At 47.4% G+C, this 19,566-nt stretch overlaps 1 protein-coding gene across 3 annotated transcripts in view; it reads left to right on the forward strand.

The window, feature by feature from the left end:
- The window catches only part of TIMELESS (timeless circadian regulator), a 466,894-nt gene that overhangs the window by 89,712 nt on the left and 357,616 nt on the right, over positions 1-19,566 (forward strand). For all 3 annotated transcript variants that reach the window (XM_086959580.1, XM_086959589.1, XM_086959597.1), the window contains exons 7-12: positions 7,347-7,636; positions 8,084-8,171; positions 9,800-9,976; positions 10,724-10,941; positions 11,187-11,290; positions 11,621-11,790. In XM_086959580.1, coding sequence (XP_086815706.1) covers positions 7,347-7,636; positions 8,084-8,171; positions 9,800-9,976; positions 10,724-10,941; positions 11,187-11,290; positions 11,621-11,790 — 1,047 coding nt within the window. The remainder of the gene's footprint in view (positions 1-7,346; positions 7,637-8,083; positions 8,172-9,799; positions 9,977-10,723; positions 10,942-11,186; positions 11,291-11,620; positions 11,791-19,566) is intronic.

The raw sequence follows: 19,566 nt of genomic DNA on the forward strand, positions 1-19,566 counted from the left end.
CCTTGGCCGATAGATACCTGTTAGGTTGCCAGGACAGGAAAAGGTTCAGGACCAAATTACCGTCCCAAAGGACTGAGTACCGGGGTTCTGGTGGTAACGCCAAACGGACGCCCCGCAAAAGTCGGCACACAAAAGGGTGTACCCCGATCGGAGCACCGTCAACCGGGTGGTGAGCCGCAGATATAGCCGAACGCACAGCATTAATCGTGCGGTAAGCAAAGCCCCCCATTGCCAATTCCGTTAGATAGTTCAACACGGGAACGAGTCCCGCGACCACGGGATCCAAACTCCGTCGAAGACACCAACGCACCCACTTAGACCAAGCGGATTTGTAGCGCTTCGACGTACTGGCAGCCCAGGCCTTGGACAACAGACCTTCAGCTGATCTCGAAAGGCCCGGGAGCGACCAACGTCTCCTGAAAGCCTCCATGCCATGAGGCGGAGAGAGTTCTGAACGATGAGAGGATGCGGATCTCGATCCGGATTGAGGAGCAGGTGAGGAAGCCGGGGGAGTAGGATTGGAGAATCCCAGGAAAGTTCCAGAAGATCTGGAAACCAGACTTGGTACCTCCAGAGCGGTGTCACCAACACCAGCTCCACTTCCTGCCGGCGAACCTGTGCCGCCGTACGCATCACCATCGAAAAAGGCGGAAACGCAAAGGGCTTCTCCTTGCTCCAGTCCTGGAGAAACGCGTCCGTGGCTTCTGCCAGCGGATCCGGCCTCCAACTGAAGAACCTCGGAAGTTGGTGATCCAAACGGGACGCAAACAGGTCCAGTGAGAAAGGACCCCACAGCCCGTTGAGCCAGCGAAAGACCTGGACATCCAACATCCACAGACTGGAATCCCGGAGGTGCCTGGAGTGCCAGTCTGCGACCTGGTTGGCCTGACCCGGCAGGTACTCCGCCGTCACCGATACCTGGTGCTCTAGACAGTAATCCCAGAACTGTTTCGCCAAATTCGCCAGTGCACGGGACCTCGCGCCCCCTAGGTGGTTCACATACCGCACCGCTGATACATTGTCCATTTTCAACAGGACGCACGACTTCACTGAGTCTCTGGTCCAGCAGCGAACCGCAAAGGAACCCGCCAGAAGCTCTAGACAGTTGATATGTAACTTCTGTTCCTCCAAGGACCAAGTGCCGCCTGTTGAAAAATCCCCACATCGCGCTCCCCAACCGACTCTGCTGGCATCGGATTCGATGACTAGGTCCGGGGAAGACCCGAAAATTGCCCGACCATTCCAGGCCTCCATGTGGGTAAGCCACCACAACATTTCCTCCTTGACCTCCTCCGACAGGGGAACCATCTGGTCGTAGGACACGCCCCTGCGTAGATGATACGCTTTGAGACGTTGGAGAGCCCTGTAATGCAGTGGGCCCGGAAAGATGGCCTGAATCGATGACGATAGCAGGCCCACCACTCTGGCAACTTGACGTAACGATGTGTGGGACCTTGCAACCGTCTGACGTAAGACGTGCTTGATTTTGGACATCTTCCGAGTCGGAAGGCTCAGGGAAGCGTCGACGGAGTCTATGACAAACCCCAAAAATTCTACTTTCTGAGAGGGTACGAGAACCGACTTGTCTCCATTGATGACAAAACCGAGTTCCTGGAGGAGGGCGACCGTCTGGTCTAGCTGAGAACGCAGACTGTGTGGGCATTGCGCCATCAATAAAATGTCGTCTAGATAGACGATTAGGCGAATCCCTTGCGCTCGCAAAAATTCCACCACAGGGTGTAGCACTTTGGTGAAACACCACGGGGCTGAGGACAGACCGAACGGGAGGGCCGTGAATTCGAACACCTGTTCCCGCCAGAGAAACTGGAGGAAGCGACGATGAGGAGGGAAGATTGGAACCACAAGATAAGCATCCTTGAGATCCAACCGTACGAACCAATCCCGTGGAAGTAGAATATCTCGAAGGAGATGAATTCCCTCCATTTTGAAATGATGGTAGACCAACCATCCGTTGAATTCTTTGAGGTTGATCACTGGACGACGGCCTCCGCCGGGTTTGTCCACTAGGAAAATATTGCTGAGGAAGCCTGACGGGTGTCGAGTTGATTGACGAATGGCCCTTTTGCGGAGGAGCTCCGCGACCTCTTCGTCTATCAACTGGGCATCGGTCGCTGAAAAGGTTATAGGGCGCGGGGCGCACACCTGGAAAGGTTGATCGTAGAATTCGATATGAAAACCGCGGATAGTTTGCAATACCCAAGCATCCGCCGTAAGGTTTACCCACGCCCTGCGAAAAGCCGCTAGTCGGCCGCCAATCTGAACTTGCTCTGCGGGGATAACACTCACCGTGTGTGTTGGAAGCGTTGGAGTTCTTCCTGAAGCCTCGACCTCCGAAACGTTGTCCTCTTGTCGGGTAGAAAGAGTTGAAGTTGGCTGAGGTGTTATACTGTCCTCGCCCGGAGCCTTGCCCTCTGTTGCTGGCATTTTGCCCGCCACGGCCGGTCCCGCGGCCCCTACCGCGACCGGCCCCTTGGGAGAAACGCTGATGGAATACGCGTTTAATACTGGACTGAGCTCTGTCCAGGGACGTAAAGGTAGCCACGAACTTCCCTAATTCTTTAATGAACGGTTCTCCGAAGAAACCACCTTGGGCAACCGCTCCTGCCTCTGAAGAGGCTAAGTCTCCTAACTTAGGGTCCAGCTTAATTAGGAAAGACCTCCGACGTTCGGTGGAGAGGGCGCAGTTGGCGTTGCCCAAAAAAACAATCACCCTCTGCGCCCAATTTGACAAAACGTCGGGGTCAATGGCGGAACCAGTAGCTTTAGCCTGCTCCGCCATGTCTAGGATCTTGGTAATGGGTCCTACTGCGTCGAGCATTTTGTCCTGACACGATCGCCAGGATCTGTCAATGCCCTTACGTGGGTCCTTCATAAACTTTGCTAGAAACGTTGCCATCTTTGCATCTAAATCCGGAGTCATGGCAACTTTTCCCTCCAAGGTGGGCCTAGGGCATTCCCCACGGAGGCATCCCCTGGCCTCCTGCTCCAGAGGCTTACGCAACCGACTAGCTACGAACTTTGCCACCTTGTCACCCGGGGCCCAGGCTGCGGAGCGCGGATGCATTATTTCATCCGGGTCCAGCATACCTGAGCTGTCCCGCGGCAACTCAGTGGCCGAGCTCGAAGGTCGCCAGGAACGCACTGATTCCTCCTCACCGTCCGAATTCGGGGAGTCCCCCGGGGACGAAGGGGCAGTCTCAGTAGCTACCACCGAGGCGGGGACCGCAGGCTGGTCAGGCGGGGACTCTGTGGCCTTAGCTAAAAAAGCGTCACGCAGACGCTCAAAGGCACCTTTGTCCACCCCCTGAGCACCCTCCGACAACCCCCCCTTGCAGGGTTTCTTAGGAGCAGAGGGGCCCTCACCTGACGGACCTGGGAGGTTACAAGGGATTCCTGACTGCGCCTGAGCTAGTTTGGCGCACTCCTCCACTATGCGCGCCGAAAGACGCTCCTCCATAGGGGTCACCACTTCCGTGACACAGCGGTAGATAGAGCTGTCTACAGCTTGGTAAAACTCCTCATCTTGTAAATATGAGTGGGAGTCATCCTCATAATAATCGTCCTCCATGCTGCCCAAAGGTAGCTTAAGGGATTGACACTCTACCCAATAGTCTGGGTATTAGTTAGAATTAGGGCAGACCGGAGGACTGCAGCAGTTTTGGATGCCAGGGACTGGCAAAATTAGGGCACACTCGCAACCCCCAGCGCGCAGACCCACCCCAGGGGGACCAGGTCGACTGTCTCACTGCGCGCTGCCACACCACATAATATGAGTGCTTAAATCTGCCAGATCGGCGTCAACGCGGCAGAACACCGCAATACAGACCCCTGCTGGGGCGTTCAAAATATGGGGCAAAACAATACAGACCCGATAAACGGGCGTTAGGTGAGACAGGCTCGAGGGCTCGGCTCCGCGGCGGTTGGTCTCCTCAGCGCGGCTCCTCTGTGAGGAGAACTCGCGCCGGAGACCAACGAGACGCGGCCGCGCCCCCTAGCGGGTGACTGCGTCACCGCAACAACACACCGGGCACAGTCGCGAAGGAAGCGAAACGGCGCTTCCGCGACTCAAATGGGGCTCTGAAACGAAGAAATCACCAGAGACCCATAGCCCCAACAAACGTTAAGCAAATCAGTGCACAAAGTAGCATAAACACCCAACAATCACATTCTGAGAGCGGGAGAGAGAAAAAAACACTTAACTGGCTGCGGAAGCAGCGAAGAAAGAGGAGGAACATGGAGAAGGGACTGCCTATCTGTGGAGTGTGGACATGGAGGAAGGACTCTGTTTGGACTGTTATATGGTTATGATGGGAGTTGTAGTCCCAGAGACATTTTGTTCTTGAGTTATTTGGCTAAAATGCTTTATTGTTGGTTTTAAGCATTTTTTCTACATTATGAGCTTTTCTAAGGCTGCTGTGTTTTTCAAGATGGTAATAAATGCGAAGAAAGAAAAGCATAATCTGAGCCTCCGGTCCTGCCATAGAATCAGGTGAACAGCTAACTTCTTATACCATGTGCTAGTTTTAGGATTCACATTATATGGTTGAAGAAACTGGTCAGTTTTATCCACTCCACCCATGTAATTGTTGTAAGTAAGTATACTGGTGGGGTTGTAACTTCTGCCATCTGACCCCAACAAATGATATAAGTACTCTTATCCAGTGTAGCAAGCTCATATAGTTCCCGCCTGTCGAAGAATTTGACAGTGAGCATTTTGTTGCAAGACACCACACTCCTATGGCCCTTTTTTGAGCTTATTGCAAACTAGCTCCTGAGGGAATCCTTTCAAGTGCTTTCTACTTATACCTTAAGCCACAGTGCCACCTTTGTACAATTCACTAAACAGCTGTATAGAAGTTATCTGCCTAAAGGTCATGACCTTTGTGAAGAAGAGATGGGGCAAGCTCCCATATTATTATCTCACTAACGCCTCACGTGGAACGACAATTTATAAGATTTATCACATAGTCCTTCCCTGTGTAGATATTCAGGCAAGATATTTTATTAGGTAAGTAAACCCTTAACAGAAGTCACACTTCGTACAAAATCAGGGACTCATCGACTGCTATATTCTTTCCAGGAGTATAAATCTCTGGAGACTTGGAAGGCCTTATTTTGAATAACCTGTCATGGTCTGGGTGGTCTTTGAGAAGTGCAGCAAAACTGGTATTGAAGTGCTCCATATGCTTCAGAATCAAAAACCTGTCTCAGCTCATCGCTGGTATGGAATTGATTGTTGCTCAAATCGTATGAGTAGGACTGTATAGTTTGTTTGTGCACTATACCCATGTTTGGCGTTCGGCCAGACGGTTTTTCAACTACCCAAGTGAAGCGAGAATCCACAGGTGAGTCCTAAAGTGAGGAGCCAGAGTGCCTCCATGCTCTCTTGGAAACTGTTCAGCATACACATGTGTTAGCTGCACAATTTCCTCAAGGCTTCCATAAAAAAGATGGAAGTAGTGAATAGGCAAAGCATTTTTATATTGACCTTACATCTAGTATCTCCAGTAAGTGGTGCAATTACTAGCTGAACTAAATTATGAGTCAGCCTGTGACGAGTGTGGTACCTGCCTGCATTCTGTGGTGGTCTACTATGTCACCAGCTCTTCACCGCACAGTTTGTGCTTCTGAAGGGACTAGTAGGGCCATATTTCTCTGAATCACTGGAAGATTATCCGTCATCGGAATTAACACTAACTGAAAAATCACGCCCAGATTCCACATGACCCTTTCCATCTGATGTTGTCTCAGTATCCGACCCTACCTCAAAGTTCTCAATTTTTTGAGTAAGAGCCTCGCAAGCCGTCATTCAATGAGGCGCCACAGCTGTTTTCCTACTGATATTTTCTGGCAGGAGCACTCCTAGAAATGAATGCTTTTTGTTTGTGTGTGGAACAGGAGAAGGTATGCTATTATTTAAATAATTTAAATGTAATGTTGTGAGAGTTGTTAAGTGTGATCCCAACACAAGTCTAAAAACTCACACTTATCTGACTCTGAGAACTTCTCCAAAGATACAATGCTGCCAAGAACTTCTCCAAAAAGGTAAAAGAAAAAGATAAGAAAAAATTATTTCATGCAGCAATACTTTCAATAAGGCCAAAGCACATTATGCCTCATTTTTCCCTATGCCAGGAGAAGCGTCTTTGTGAGATGTCCTCCATGTGAAAGAGCAGAATACGGGTAACTCACAATAAAGATGGCCATTTGCACTATGTGTCCCTTTGCTTCCACTCACCACAGCATAGGGCAGCGGGGCAGCCCGCGTTTGGTACTGATCAGTTATTCTCATTCATATTTTACTTTGTCCCAGCACAGCATATATTACTGGGGAAATGCTTGAGGACACTTCAGCCATTGATCATTTATTGTACCATTCACATGTGAAGTCCTCCCTCCATGGCATAAATCATGGGGCAATTGTAGAATCTACTTAAGTTATTTAGCCTTACACATTGCGTCTTTGCCCACCACAGCATAGGGCAGTGTTTGAACCCACACACCATGGCCTCTTAAATACTGTGGCCATACCAAATGTGAATGGCTGAATAGCTGATCCGTAGCTGAAGTAGGCTCACCTATTGCCCCGTGATGTATGCTGTGCTGGGTGGAAATAAAATGTGAATGGCACAATAACTAATCATGGGCTAAAGTGGCCTCACTCTACTGATCATGGAGGGGGCACCTAAAAGCCCCAGAGCAGCAGGTACAATAGAAATTGCCTACATAGTTTTCCTTCCTTCCTGGGAAGAGGGCACAGTCTCAGACCCACCAGGGAAGGAAAGGCGTTCAAATATAATATATTGAACCCAGGGTGGGACGACCATCCACAACATTTTTGACGTCCAGGAAACACCAGGAATCGCCCCCCTCCCTTCCTAAACAGTACATCCCTGGTGCCTAGTGGGATCCCTGCTCTTGGTTCACGTTCCACCTGAGATCTACAAGCAGGGATCTGTTTCCAAAAGGCATTACTAGAAAGAGGGAGGCTCTCCTCTTTCCAACTGTGTCATTTCAAATTGTGTAATACCTAGGGATGTGTGACAGCCCTAAGCAGCTCAGAAAGTATAAGTGGACCCCTGCTCATTGATCCTAGTGCGTCTGCATTTTGGAGAAGAAAATTAACTTAAGCCAGATCATGAGAGAATTCATACTGGGCCAAGACGTGTGGGAGAATACGGTGTGAGTTGGGAGAATAGGTATGTTTTTCTCTAGTTTATTTCCTGCTGAAGTTAAACTTGTAATCTGTTAACATATGACCATGTTGGCTCATGCTGTGCAGATTATTGCAATGGTGGTGTCTCTTTTTTTCTCCTTCATTGCAGAGCGTGGACGATGATGCCAGCATCCACGATAAGGTCCTCTGGGCGGTCCACATGAGTGGCATGGACGACCTTATAAAGTTCCTTGCTAGCTCGCAAACAGAACAGCAGTGGACCATGCATGTCCTGGAGATTGTATCCCTGATGTTCCGTGATCAAAAAGCAGAGCAGCTTGCTGCCACGGGCCAGTCCCGCTCAATGGCAGAACGAGGTACAGACATGAAGGAACTGGAACTGTTGAGGCAGCGGGAAATTGCAGAGCGAAAAAGCAGAGTATTTCAGCGGGCATCCAGGTGAGATCTATAATGGGCAGGGCAAAGAATGTTCTGTTAAAACCTAGATGGGGCAGAAGTAGGTGTTGCGTAAGTGAGGCTAGGAATGAGCAGGATGGAGGATGATCTGGAGGATCCGAGTTTAGGTTTGTAATGGAAGAGGATGCCAGTACAGCTAAAGGCTGGTACACTAGTAGAGGTTATCCACAGCAGCCCCTGAGCTCAAGTTAAGGGCAGAATGCATTTGAATCAGTGTTATATTTCTCTAACAATTTTCTAGAGCCCTACCACACTTGGTGGAATCATGAGTTTACAGGAAGCCTTATTCATTTTAGCGGCCATCAAGGAGCCTGCTAGTCGACCTGTCCACCATAATAACTTGTCTTAATATGAACGAAAGTCATTTTTTCTTTTTCTTATCAGTCATTCTCAGACTTCCTTAGACTGACATCTGATTCCACTTTACAGGCACTCAAGGTTTGGAGGATCCTACGTTGTTCAGGGTTTGAAAGCCATTGGCGACCGGGACGTAGTGTTCCACAAAGGGCTACACAGCGTAAGTTTCAGATTCTGTAGGATTTTCAACAAATGAGATATCTTGTATTCATGGGTGGGTTGGGAGGTCTGGCTCCGCTAGCAGTTTCGCACTTGAGGCATTTTGGGACTGTAAGATCAAATTATGACAACACTCCATGAATTGGACATCACTTTGTATCTCTGTTCCAGACTATGATAAGTGTGTGTGAGTCCCTCCTATCACACCCTCTCCCCTAGGCTGCTCATGACTGTTAGAATTTTTAGTGCCTAAATCTCTTTGTGTTCTAGACAGGACATACAAGGCCAAGCTTTGTTGAAAATAGATTCCAGTTTAAGTGCTTTGTGAACAAATTCCAAGTCCTTTCCAAGGTACCTTAAACTCAAAATATGATGAACTGGCACCAACGACTGAAACTATTTCAAAAATACATCTTCTTTATTTGGGAATGTTCTATTCAGACATAGAAGGGATAAACCGAGGTAGTGGTCGATTAAAAGTGCCTTGAAATAGGAGAAGCCCTTTACCTTTAAAACTGTTCATTTCACCACTCATTTGGTGCGGTTAAGTGGGTTGTTGGTTCGAGTACTTGACTTCTCTACTGTTGAACAATGATAGATAGTACAGACTCTGCACGTGGAGACAATGGGTGGTTTGGGTGGGGGTTTGTGGAGGCTCTCCTGAAAGCACATTAACTCTGAGAGAACCTACACTTCAAGCCAACCTCAGTATCACCCAGAGTCCCTAAGACGGAAACCTTTAACTCTTTTTAGTCAGTGCAGTACAATCCTGCTTTTGGTATCAGCAGGTGAGCGGTTTTGTTGTTTTCGTTTTTCCAAGATCTGTTGCCAGAAACGTAGCGAGTTGTCTCTTTGGTCGTATTAATTTGTCTGATGGATACTTTGTCCTGCTGATTCCTTAGCTTAGGAATACCACTTAACGCGGAGTGGATCTGTAAATTTATTCTCTCTCAGGTGCTCTCCAGAACCTCCAAGAGGGGCCTTGCTACTCCAGTTGCAGCCGCCCCTAAACATCCCATCCCCATAGGAGTGACAAAACTGGCCCATATGTGGTGCTGCCTGGCACAATTGCATTGGTTTGTGTTTTTTCTCTCCTTACTGCTATGGCTCCAAAGCGCTTCCTTGGTTGGCACCAAATTCTTCTCAATTCCAAAGATGCTTGTCAGCAGATTAGGTCAAGGGTCACCTTCTATGGTATTGGTGTTTTAACCCTGTTAAAGTTTCAAACAAATGTCCCTGTAAAAATGCCCACAATGTTTGCATACAGTCCCTGGAGCCTGATCACAGTTAGTTGATGTGCTACTACATCTGCTTGAATGCCTTCAAAAGCAATCAGGGAATCAAAGTTATTCTTGGCTTGAGCCCTTCAGGAGAAACTTAAACGGTCCCCTTCACAGCGTTCTCTCCTAAGAAGCTTAAGAACCATTATAGAAAAGAGTAGAAACAGTCTTGCTCCCAGGACTGATACTGGAAGTACTTTTCCATGAAAGAGATTCATAGGTGCACTCCACTTGTGTCCTGTCTAATTTGGATTTAATAGTGCTGCTTGGATCACTGTGTGTACTGACCGTCCTCAAAGCCAATGCTAAGACATTTCTCTCCCTTCCACTCTTTCATTTTGACTTTCAGTTTAAAAATTACAGCCATGATATTGGGAAGCCGGTCAGAAGAATTCCAAAACGAAAGCAAGAGGCCAAGGAGACAACAAAAGAACGACGCTCGGCGCTGAATGTCAGGCTCTTCCTGAAGGAATTCTGCGTAGACTTCCTGGAGAACTGCTACAACCGTCTCATGTATATCGTGAAAGTGAGTTGGACTCTTTGGCATGGTGGAAACAGGAGGGTGTCACGGAACATATGAGGATGTGACCAACTAATGTACGAGCGATACCTCCGGCCGTCCAGTCAGTGCTTCTCAGTAGACGCATCTATATGCATGCTGCTGCCTTTCATTGGCACTTTTAAGTTGTTACTGCTGCATTTTTGTGCATGTCTCATTTACAGAAAGTCTTTGCAGGGATGGCAGTGTGATATCAAGAAAGTGCTCACCCTTGATGATGGGGTGTTTTGTATCGAGTCAAAGCTTTCCCCATGTTTAAAGTAACATTCTGATTCCTGAAGTATTGCAACATTAGTGTTGAGCATGCCTGAGGAGCGTAATGATGACTGGGGCTTTCGAAGGTAACACAATATTGTGATTGGAGCTGTTGTGTCGGCTGGGCTAGCAGGTGAGATAGCTAATTTGATGAATGCCCCATGTTCTGCAAATGTGTGGAAAAGAGCACTCCTGCCTGGTTTGTCATTCTTTTCAATCTTCTGAAAAAGGAGTGTTCCAGTTCTGACTAGTAATATATAAATGGACTGTGCAACATCCTATTTATGAAGTTCTGTTTTTCTATTAAATTATAAAACTTTGGTGATAGTTGTGCACCAGTGTTTAAAACAGCAAAGTTTGACCCACTGACCTTTGATCTATTAGACAAACGTGGGTGCCCAAGTTAAATCCAGAGACCCCTGTTGAGGTGTAATACTGTCTGTTGTCTTTGATCCTCAGGATCACCTCATGCGCGAGAAGGCCCAGCAACACGATGAGACCTACTACATGTGGTCAATGGCTTTCTTCATGGCCTTTAATCGTCTTTACCGCTTCCAGCCTGAGCTGGTATCGGAGACAGTGAGCATCCGCACCTTCCACTTCCTTGAGCAAAATCTCACAAACTATTACGAGATGATGCTAATGGACAAGAAGGAAGCAACTTCATGGTCTAAGAGGTATGGTAATATCAGAATGTTGCGAATGCCTTGCAGTAACAAACTTCCTTAATATAGTTGGCTGGTTAGGAGGTTTCTCAGCTGTGATATTGGAGAAGGAAAAAATTATGAAATGAGGATGGGTGGTATATTTCAAGCGGTTTCCTCTATTGGTTACCTTTAGCAAATTGACAAAATGTCTGTCTTTCAATATTCACCCTCTTTTATTGCCATTTTTGTCTTTTCTTTCACTTGTCTGACCCAAGAATGCATCTGGCATTGAAGGCATACCAGGAGCTGCTGACAACTGTTCACGAAATGGATCTTTCTAAAGACGAGGCGGTCCGTGACAGCAGCAAAATTATCAAGAGTGAGTCACTTGATGATGACTGCATCTTGGGCACTAGTTCCCTAGCGGTTGCGGGTGTAGTTTGCTGTGCTGAAAAAGTCTACCATTGAAATTTGGTTCATGCTGGATGCTTTCAGCTCACTGTTGATTTTAAACATAGGCTACAGTTTCCGTACAAGATATTTGAAGTATCAGACTGTTGGGGCAACTTGCAAATATCATATGGGCTTTTGGATAGTATATGATATTTAAATCAAAAAGTGTGGTCAGTTTACAATGTCTTCTCTACTGATTTAAAACTTTATCTTGTCTTGTCCTCTTATCGGTTTCTGTAATCGTTGCCTTCAACAGACAACATCTTTTACCTTATGGAGTACCGGGAGCTCTTCTTGGCCCTCTTCCGCAAGTTTGACGAAACCAAGCAACCACGCTCATTCTTGAAAGATCTGGTAGAGACCACGCACCTCTTCCTTAGGATGCTAGAAAAATTCTGCAAGGGGAAGAACAGTTTAGTCGTCCAGGTAAGACCAGTCATGGGAGAAGATGTTAAGTCACCCCCAACATTGATCTTTTCACATCCAGTGCGATCGACTACCACTGTGCGTATGAAGGGGATGGTGGAATTGGTATGCGAGCTTGTTCGTTCAGGAGTAGACTACATATCCCACACACTATTCATTGTGCTTTACACAGTTCAATTGATAGTCCAAAGAGTGGAGTCTGGGATCTGTTGTATCCTGTCCACTGGTTCCTTTACCCATCAACACTTGGCAGCGCAGTCCATGTTTGTATTTATTGGAGCAGGTGCATTCTGCACTCTAAAAATAAGAGGAGTGGGATTCTCTAAATATAATTCTCTCCTTCTGAAACCACCATACATTAAAGCTCCCACAAAAAATATGTATTTTAAACATTGCTGGAATTTTCGTGGCCTTTGTGCAAGAAATTAGAAGCGGTCTCTTCCCCCTTGTATTTTGTGTGTTTTTCCTTCCTGCTTCAGATATTTTTGTTATTACAGAGGGACCTTTCCAACAATCTGCTTTTGGGGCCACCTTTAGTGTGGTTATCCTTCAACCTGGCATGCTACTCCTACGCATACGTGATCTCTCATGGGTGACTTTCATTTTTTTATAGCTTATGCCATAGCAATCGAAAGTATAGATTAGTCCAACAAGTACTTCCTACAATAGGGACTTTCAACGTTTCTAGTTCCAAAAAATGTAACCCCAAAACAGAATTCCTTAAACAAGACACATTAACTGAATGTCCTGAACCGTTTACTTTCTAAATTCACTACATCAGCATAGCCTTTTGCCATTAAAACAAAGTTAACATCTTTTAAGAGATGTTTTACAATCAATGGAAACAATTTGGGGTAGGAATGATTCTCCAGTATTGGGGTATCTTTCATAGATTCACATGCTTGAATCATTCCCCATTTGAGTGGTAGTCCCACTGTACATAAAAATAGCAATAATTCCGCATAACATAGCTATATCATAGGTAGATTAGAACCAGGAAGTAAAATAGCTAGAAGTTAATAGGAAAAATTCTTCCACTTTAATGACTCTACCTAGTCATTATATATAGTCCAAACTACTGCCAGTCAGGCGACCGCACCCTCCAGAATGTTTTCCCAGAGGCTCAGGCTCTCAGATTTTCTGCCGCACGTCGTGTGAATGGAGTCTCCCTGAGCTCTGCTCAATACTTCGCAGGTTTCTTCAGAATTTTCTTCATTCATGATGTCTTCTTCCAAGAAATCTCTCTTTAGACCTCGTGAGTCTTGTGGGAAGCTCCGGCTGTTTTCTGAAGACCCCCACAAGAGGTGCATTTATTGCTTGTATCCTGATCACCAGGTGAGAGACTGCAAAATCTGTCGAACCTTCCCTCAAAAAACTCTGAGGGGCAGAGAGGGACGTCTACTTCTGTGGCTATAGAAGATTAAGGATCAAGACAACCCTTTATCTGAGGTGGGAAGTGTTTCCTCTATCAGGACTGCTGCCTCTAGGAAGAGGACTTCAACAGCACACCTCTAAGAGTGCTGAGTTGCCTTGCACTTCTATAAAGGCTCCTCCAGCTAGTAAGGGTAAAACTCTGCCCTCTACACCCCCGAGAAAGACTGTAAAATCTCAGGTTTCTAAACCTTTTTCTGACAGAGATTTACCTCAAAAACGGGGTCCCTTGTTGACTAGCTCGACGACGACGTCTTTGTTGACTAACCCTGCCGTTGCCACTAACACAACATCTACTGCAACCTTCTCGTCTCCGAAGCCTCAGATGATACTGTCGTCGACTTCTTCGCCGTCGACGCTGGTGTCTGTCTCAGTGAGACCAACCACGTCAGTCACTACCTTCTCATTGACGAAGAGATTAAAGTCTACCCTTGACGTTCCTCTGTCGAGGAAGAGCAAGAAGACCTTGTGGAGAATTGTCCCGTCGACGGCGATTGCATCGCCGACGGCTGCTTCGTCGACGATTGCCTCATCGACAGCTGCCTCGCCGACGGCGATTACATCGTTGACGGTTGCCTCGTCGATGGTTGCCTCGACTACGTGCACCTCGTCGGCGACTACCTCGTAAACGATTGCTTAGTCGACGCTGCTGTCTTCCTGCACTGGTCTTCAAGTTTGGTCGTCATCTACAGCCACAGCATCTTCAAAGACATCTGCAGTGCTGTCTATGCCATTGCCACCGTCGACAACTTACTTCAAAGGCGCGGATCTTCTTTGGAGGTTCTCTCTCCAGTTCACACGCCCCAAGTAGAGTTCCTCTTGTGTTTCCAGAGCAGTTGCTGGATTATGGGGCAGATGAGGACGAATATGAAGAGGATGACAGATTTCCTACTGCCAGGAGCCCTTCGGAACTGTTCATGAAGTATCAAGATGTGGATCAAGAAGAGGACTACTACCCTGATCCTCCAGCCCCAGAGCCAACCCCTACGGCACAATTGCCTCTATCACTTCTCAATAATCTGCAGCACATGTTAGATGAATATTACCGTCGATTTACTCCATCTGAATCGGCTTCTTCTGTTCCACCAACACCCGTTCCTCAATCTCCTTCAGTGTTGAGGTCGCCCAGACCAGTTTGTCTGGTTCCTTCTATGTCGCATCATCAGGAACCTAACCAAACCGAAATTTGAGAAAGACAAGACTGGAATTTGTTTGGAATTAATGATTTGGATACAACTATTAATGGAAGATTAATTGGAACAGGAGGAATGTGCTGAGAAATAGCCCTGAGTAAGTCATTCTGTGATCAAATAATCACGACGAAACACGTGTTGGCTGCATCACTGTGAAGAATACATGCTGATTATTGTATTGATTTGTACTACAAGGAAATAAATATCTGGAATAAAATCCTGGAACTTGATTTTGGACTTGAACTTGAAAGTGTGCGCTAATCACGACTTTTGGAACCTTGAAACTTTGCAATATTTTGTTGATTATCTTGAGTGCTCGGGAGGGAATTTGCTTGTTTGGGGTTTTACTTTGGTAGAACTGCTTGTGGATGTAGGTAACCACTTCCTCTTCCCAGAGCACCACTTTACTTATAACTCTACAGACCCTGGATTTGCTGAGCGCCCTTATTTCTGTGGTTACCCATCGCAATATCATCAGGAACCTCACACCACGGATGATGACAGGGAAGAAGGAGAATTGGATGATAGGTCACTCCTTACTGAATGGGATGACTATCAAATACAAACGCCGTCTCCCTCTGCTCCGGCTCCTATTGACTCACCTCCAGTGGACATTGGAGGTTTTCATGTTCTGGTAGAAAGGGCAGCACAATGTTTTGGACACAAGGAAGGAGGATTGTTTCCTTTACAATTTCAAAGATCAGCCAAGGAAGCAAGTGCGGACTATCCCTATTATTGACTTTATTTGGCAGGAAGAACAAAGTCATGCAGACTCCTGCCTCCATTCCGGCGGTCCTGCCTCACCTTGAAAAGAAATACAAGGCACTTGGTAACTCACCAGCTTGTCTAATGGGCCAGATTCTGTTATTGCCCAGGCAGCACAGTGACAATCACGGAATCCCTCCTCTCCATTGTCAGCTCCCCCGATCGGGATGGGAGGCGTCTAGATGCAATTAGAAAAAAAGGTTTCAACCATGGCGGCCACTACTGTCTGCGCAGCTAATTCACGGCCATCTTAGGCCGCTATGATAGGCAGATGTAGTCCGACCGCACCCCCAACCTCAACGCGTTACCTGAGGCCTCCAGGAAGGAGAACGAATCTCGGCTGAGATTATCGATTCTGCTGTGGATGTTGCGTCTACAGGTTTTCGGCAACTATGTTTTCAGGTGACTGGGCTGGTTGAAATCCACATCATTTCGTCAGGAAGTTCAGATAAAATCATTGACATGCCTTTTGACAGCAAGTCTCTTTTTGGTCAGCATATCGATGATGCCCTACAAGTCATTAAAAAGATACTGAGATTGCAAAACTTCTCGGTATGCTTCAGTTTCGGAAGCCGCCTTTTCGTGGCGCTAGAGGCGGTGGATCCTTCTCCAGTCGAGGAGGCTATAATCAGTCAAGGCAATACCAGTCCTATCAGGGTAACCGACGTTACTCCTCACAACAACAACAATCCTTCTGGCAGCAACCAACTAAGTCTTATGCCCAAAACAGAAATAAGTCATCTTACTGTGGATGGAATTCGTCCAAGAAGCATTGACAACTGCCGCCTGCTCTACTGCTCAAACCTACAAAAGTTGGAGGATGGATCTCCTGTTTTTACTCAACCTGGCATGCTATAACTACAAACAAATGGGTTTTGGTCATTGTGGCCAGAGGCCACGCTCTGGAGTTTACCAAACTTCCTCCAAATTCTCCTCCCAAAGGCCCGCCTCCCGCTCATCTTCCGGAGCTTTTCTCCCAAATGAATTTGATGATAAAAAAGGGATCGATCGAAGTGGTTCCAAAACTTCAAAGAGGCACCGGTTTCTAGTCCAGATTTTTTCTAATAAAATAGAAATCTGGAGAATGGCGCCCCATCTTGGATATTCGTTCCCTAAACAAATATCTAAAAAAACAATCCTTCCGGATGTTGACTTTGCAAGAAGTCATTCAACTCCTCTCGGCGGGAGATTACATGACCACCCTCGACCTACAAGAAGCTTTCTTTCATGTACCAATTTTACCTAGACACAGAAAGTTCTTGAGATTCAGAGTGGCTGGCAGGGACTTCCAGTTCAAGGTCCTTCCGCCCCGTGTTGTCACCAAGGTTTTGGCACCGGTGGCTGCACACCTTCGATTAGAAGGAGTCAGAATTTTTCCTTATCTAGATGACTGCCTTATCAAGGCGAATTCCTTCACAGTTGCAAACGTCCATACTCTGAAATGTCTGTCACTTTTCCAGTCTCTGGGTCTCTCCATCAATCTGGCAAGTCTCAACTCGTCCCGTCACAAACAAGAACATTCTTAGGAGCCACCATAGACACAATACGGACACAAGCCTTTGTCTCAAACGAAAGGCAGCAAAAGCTGTGCAAGCTGGCCCAACTACTTTGATTAAAGAAGTGTTTCTGTCCGACAGTTCAAATCACTTCTAGGGATGCTATCATTCTGCATTCCCTTAGTCCCCAACTGTCGTCTCAAGATGAGCCCCTGCAAGAGGAGCTCAAAGACCAATGGCTACAGGTCTTGGGGTCCTTCGACGATCTCATCCGCATCACTCCTCAGATGTGGAAGGCGTTGCTCTGGTGGACTTGCAAGAGGAACGTGGCAGCAGGCCTCTCATTACTAGTGGAAACGCTATGTTTCGGCATCACCACGGACGCCTCCCTCGAAGGGTGGGGAGTGCAACTTCAAGGGCTAACAGTCAACGGCAAATGGGATGCTCACCAAAGTACTTGGCATATCCATCTTTTAGAGTTGCTAGCGATCTTCCTGGCCCTAAAATCCTTTCGCACCATTATTCTAGGAGCATCAGTGTTGATCCGGACAGACAACACAACAAGTGTGCACTACCTACACAAACAGGGAGGGACAAGATCTGCTCTGCTGTTTCAGCAAGCCCAGCAAATTTGGGATTGGGCGATCCAACACCAAATTACCCTGTCAACAGTCCATGTTCCGGGAGTATCCAACATCCTAGCGGATTCCCTCAGCAGGTCGACAGTGTCCAATCAAGAGTGGGAGCTCCATCAACCAACATTAGATCGGATATTTCAGAAGTGGGGTCGACCCGATCTGGACCTGTTTGTGACTTGTTCGTGACCATTCTGAGCTGCAAATGCCCGTTCCACGCAAGTTGGCTTCCCCAACAAGACTCGTGCGAGAACGCGTTTTTGATGAATTGGTTGCAGATCTATGCCTACGTTTTTCCAAGGATACCGTTGGTTCCCAAGGTTCTCCAGAAAATTAAGAAGGAGCCTTGTCGCCTGCTCCTAATAGCTCCCAGGTGGCCTCGCCAGCTTTTTTTTTTTTTTTTAATTTTTTAAAAACCTTTATTTATACCACAGTGAAGACACAGCCAAAGCGCCTACAACCCTGAGGCCGGCGGCGGGCATTTGCGAAATAGCTAATCCCTTCAGTATTTACACAGCCCATCAGCCGACAACCTGGGGGTCCGGCGGCGTTGCAGATATAAATGCACCTTAATTCAGCCTGTGTTAACAATGTATAAACTGGGAGCACTATTTTTGGAGTATAGAGTCAAGTTGTACATAATCTTGACGACACTATGGTTTGCCCTATCACAGTATCTCAACTTAGCAGCAAATCCTTTCCAAATTATACCAGTACTAACTGCAAAATTAACCAAAACTCACCCACCCCGTTTCACACACACACCGCCATGTCTTGGCTGCACACTAGTCAAAGAGCCTGGTACACATGAGCATCGTTTCACCCTCTGCATAGTGTCGTCTCATATATCACTAGCATCCCCCCGTTGTGTCTGGACTCTACCGCCGGCCACCACTAGACACCCCAGTAGGTAAGGTTGGGTAGTCGTATTCCCTGCGCCGATCACTCACCAGACACACTCACTTATCCCCTCAAGCGCATATGATCCATTTCGCGCACATGGGGGACTCCCATCAGTATATACTCTGCGGCACTCCCCGCGGTGGTCTCTAGGGTCCCCCCAGTGCCACCCTCTGGGTCAGTATCCCCCCCCTCTTGAGCGGCTCCCCTTGAGTATGTATGATACAGTCCCCCGAAATTTTTAGGACGATTTGTGGGGGGAAGGAGCTCACTAAAGTGTTAAGTGTGAGTGCAACAATGAAGCATGTCCCGAGACCAGCGGGCAATAGTGGGCAGCGGTCCTCTCATCCAGCAGAGTGCAATCACTCTTCGCGCCATTAGCATGCCCATGTCTGCCAGCCGGCGGATCGCGACCGGGAGGCTCCGAGAATATCCAATGAGTGCCAACGCCGGGTCCGGAATCAGCTTAACCTCAAGAATTCTGCTCATTTTTGAAAAAATCTTGTCCCAATATGCCTGCACTCCTGGACAACTCCAGGCTAAATGTAGATAATCCGCGAGTGGCGCGCGGCACCTCTCGCAGGCCGCCAAAAGCGGCAGGCAGTATCTGTGTAGTCTCTCCGGGGTATAATATACCCTTTGGAGGGATTTGAAGTGTATTAATCTGTGTCTTCCATTTAAGGAGATCTTGCTGGTGTTTACGCAGCAGTATTGCCACATATTGTCATCTATTATAATCGTTAAATCTCTCTGCCAATCCATTCTGGCTGGTGTTCCTCCTGTGTCAGTGCACATTTATACAGATTGGTCAATAGTTTACAGGGAGATTCCGTTCTTATGACATATGTGAGCTCTGGAACTTTCGGCGGTTCCGCCAAATCAGGTCTCAACAGGTCTAAGAAGGCACTACGCACTCTATGGTACTGGAATCTGAGCAGTAGTGTGAGATCACTTCTATCACCTGCCAATTGTTCCCAAGTTTTAACCGTGCCATCACTGAAAAAATCACCAGCTAAGTGTATGCCGAGTTGCTTCAAGGCCTGGACCACCCCCCTTTCACCAATAGGAGGCAGCCACACTGCCCAATCCACTGGTATGCGCGGCGAGTATAGCAATACACTCCCCGTCAAAGCAGTAAAGAGTGCCACGCATGATTGGTGGAAGTGATTGAATCAAGTATACCAGTTCTGCGGTCCATTGGCTGGAGCACGTGAGCGGAAAAGCAAGTGGCTCTGCGAACAGTCTTTCCATGATTACGCGTGGAATACGCTGGTCGCCATGCACCCAACCGTCAGCTGTGTCAGTCGTTGGAAGAAGGCCTTGGACAGCACCATCGGGATGGCACTGAAAAGGAAC

This window comes from Lissotriton vulgaris, chromosome 1_1 (genome assembly GCF_964263255.1).
Source record: "Lissotriton vulgaris chromosome 1_1, aLisVul1.2, whole genome shotgun sequence".
Classification (NCBI taxonomy): domain Eukaryota; kingdom Metazoa; phylum Chordata; class Amphibia; order Caudata; family Salamandridae; genus Lissotriton; species Lissotriton vulgaris.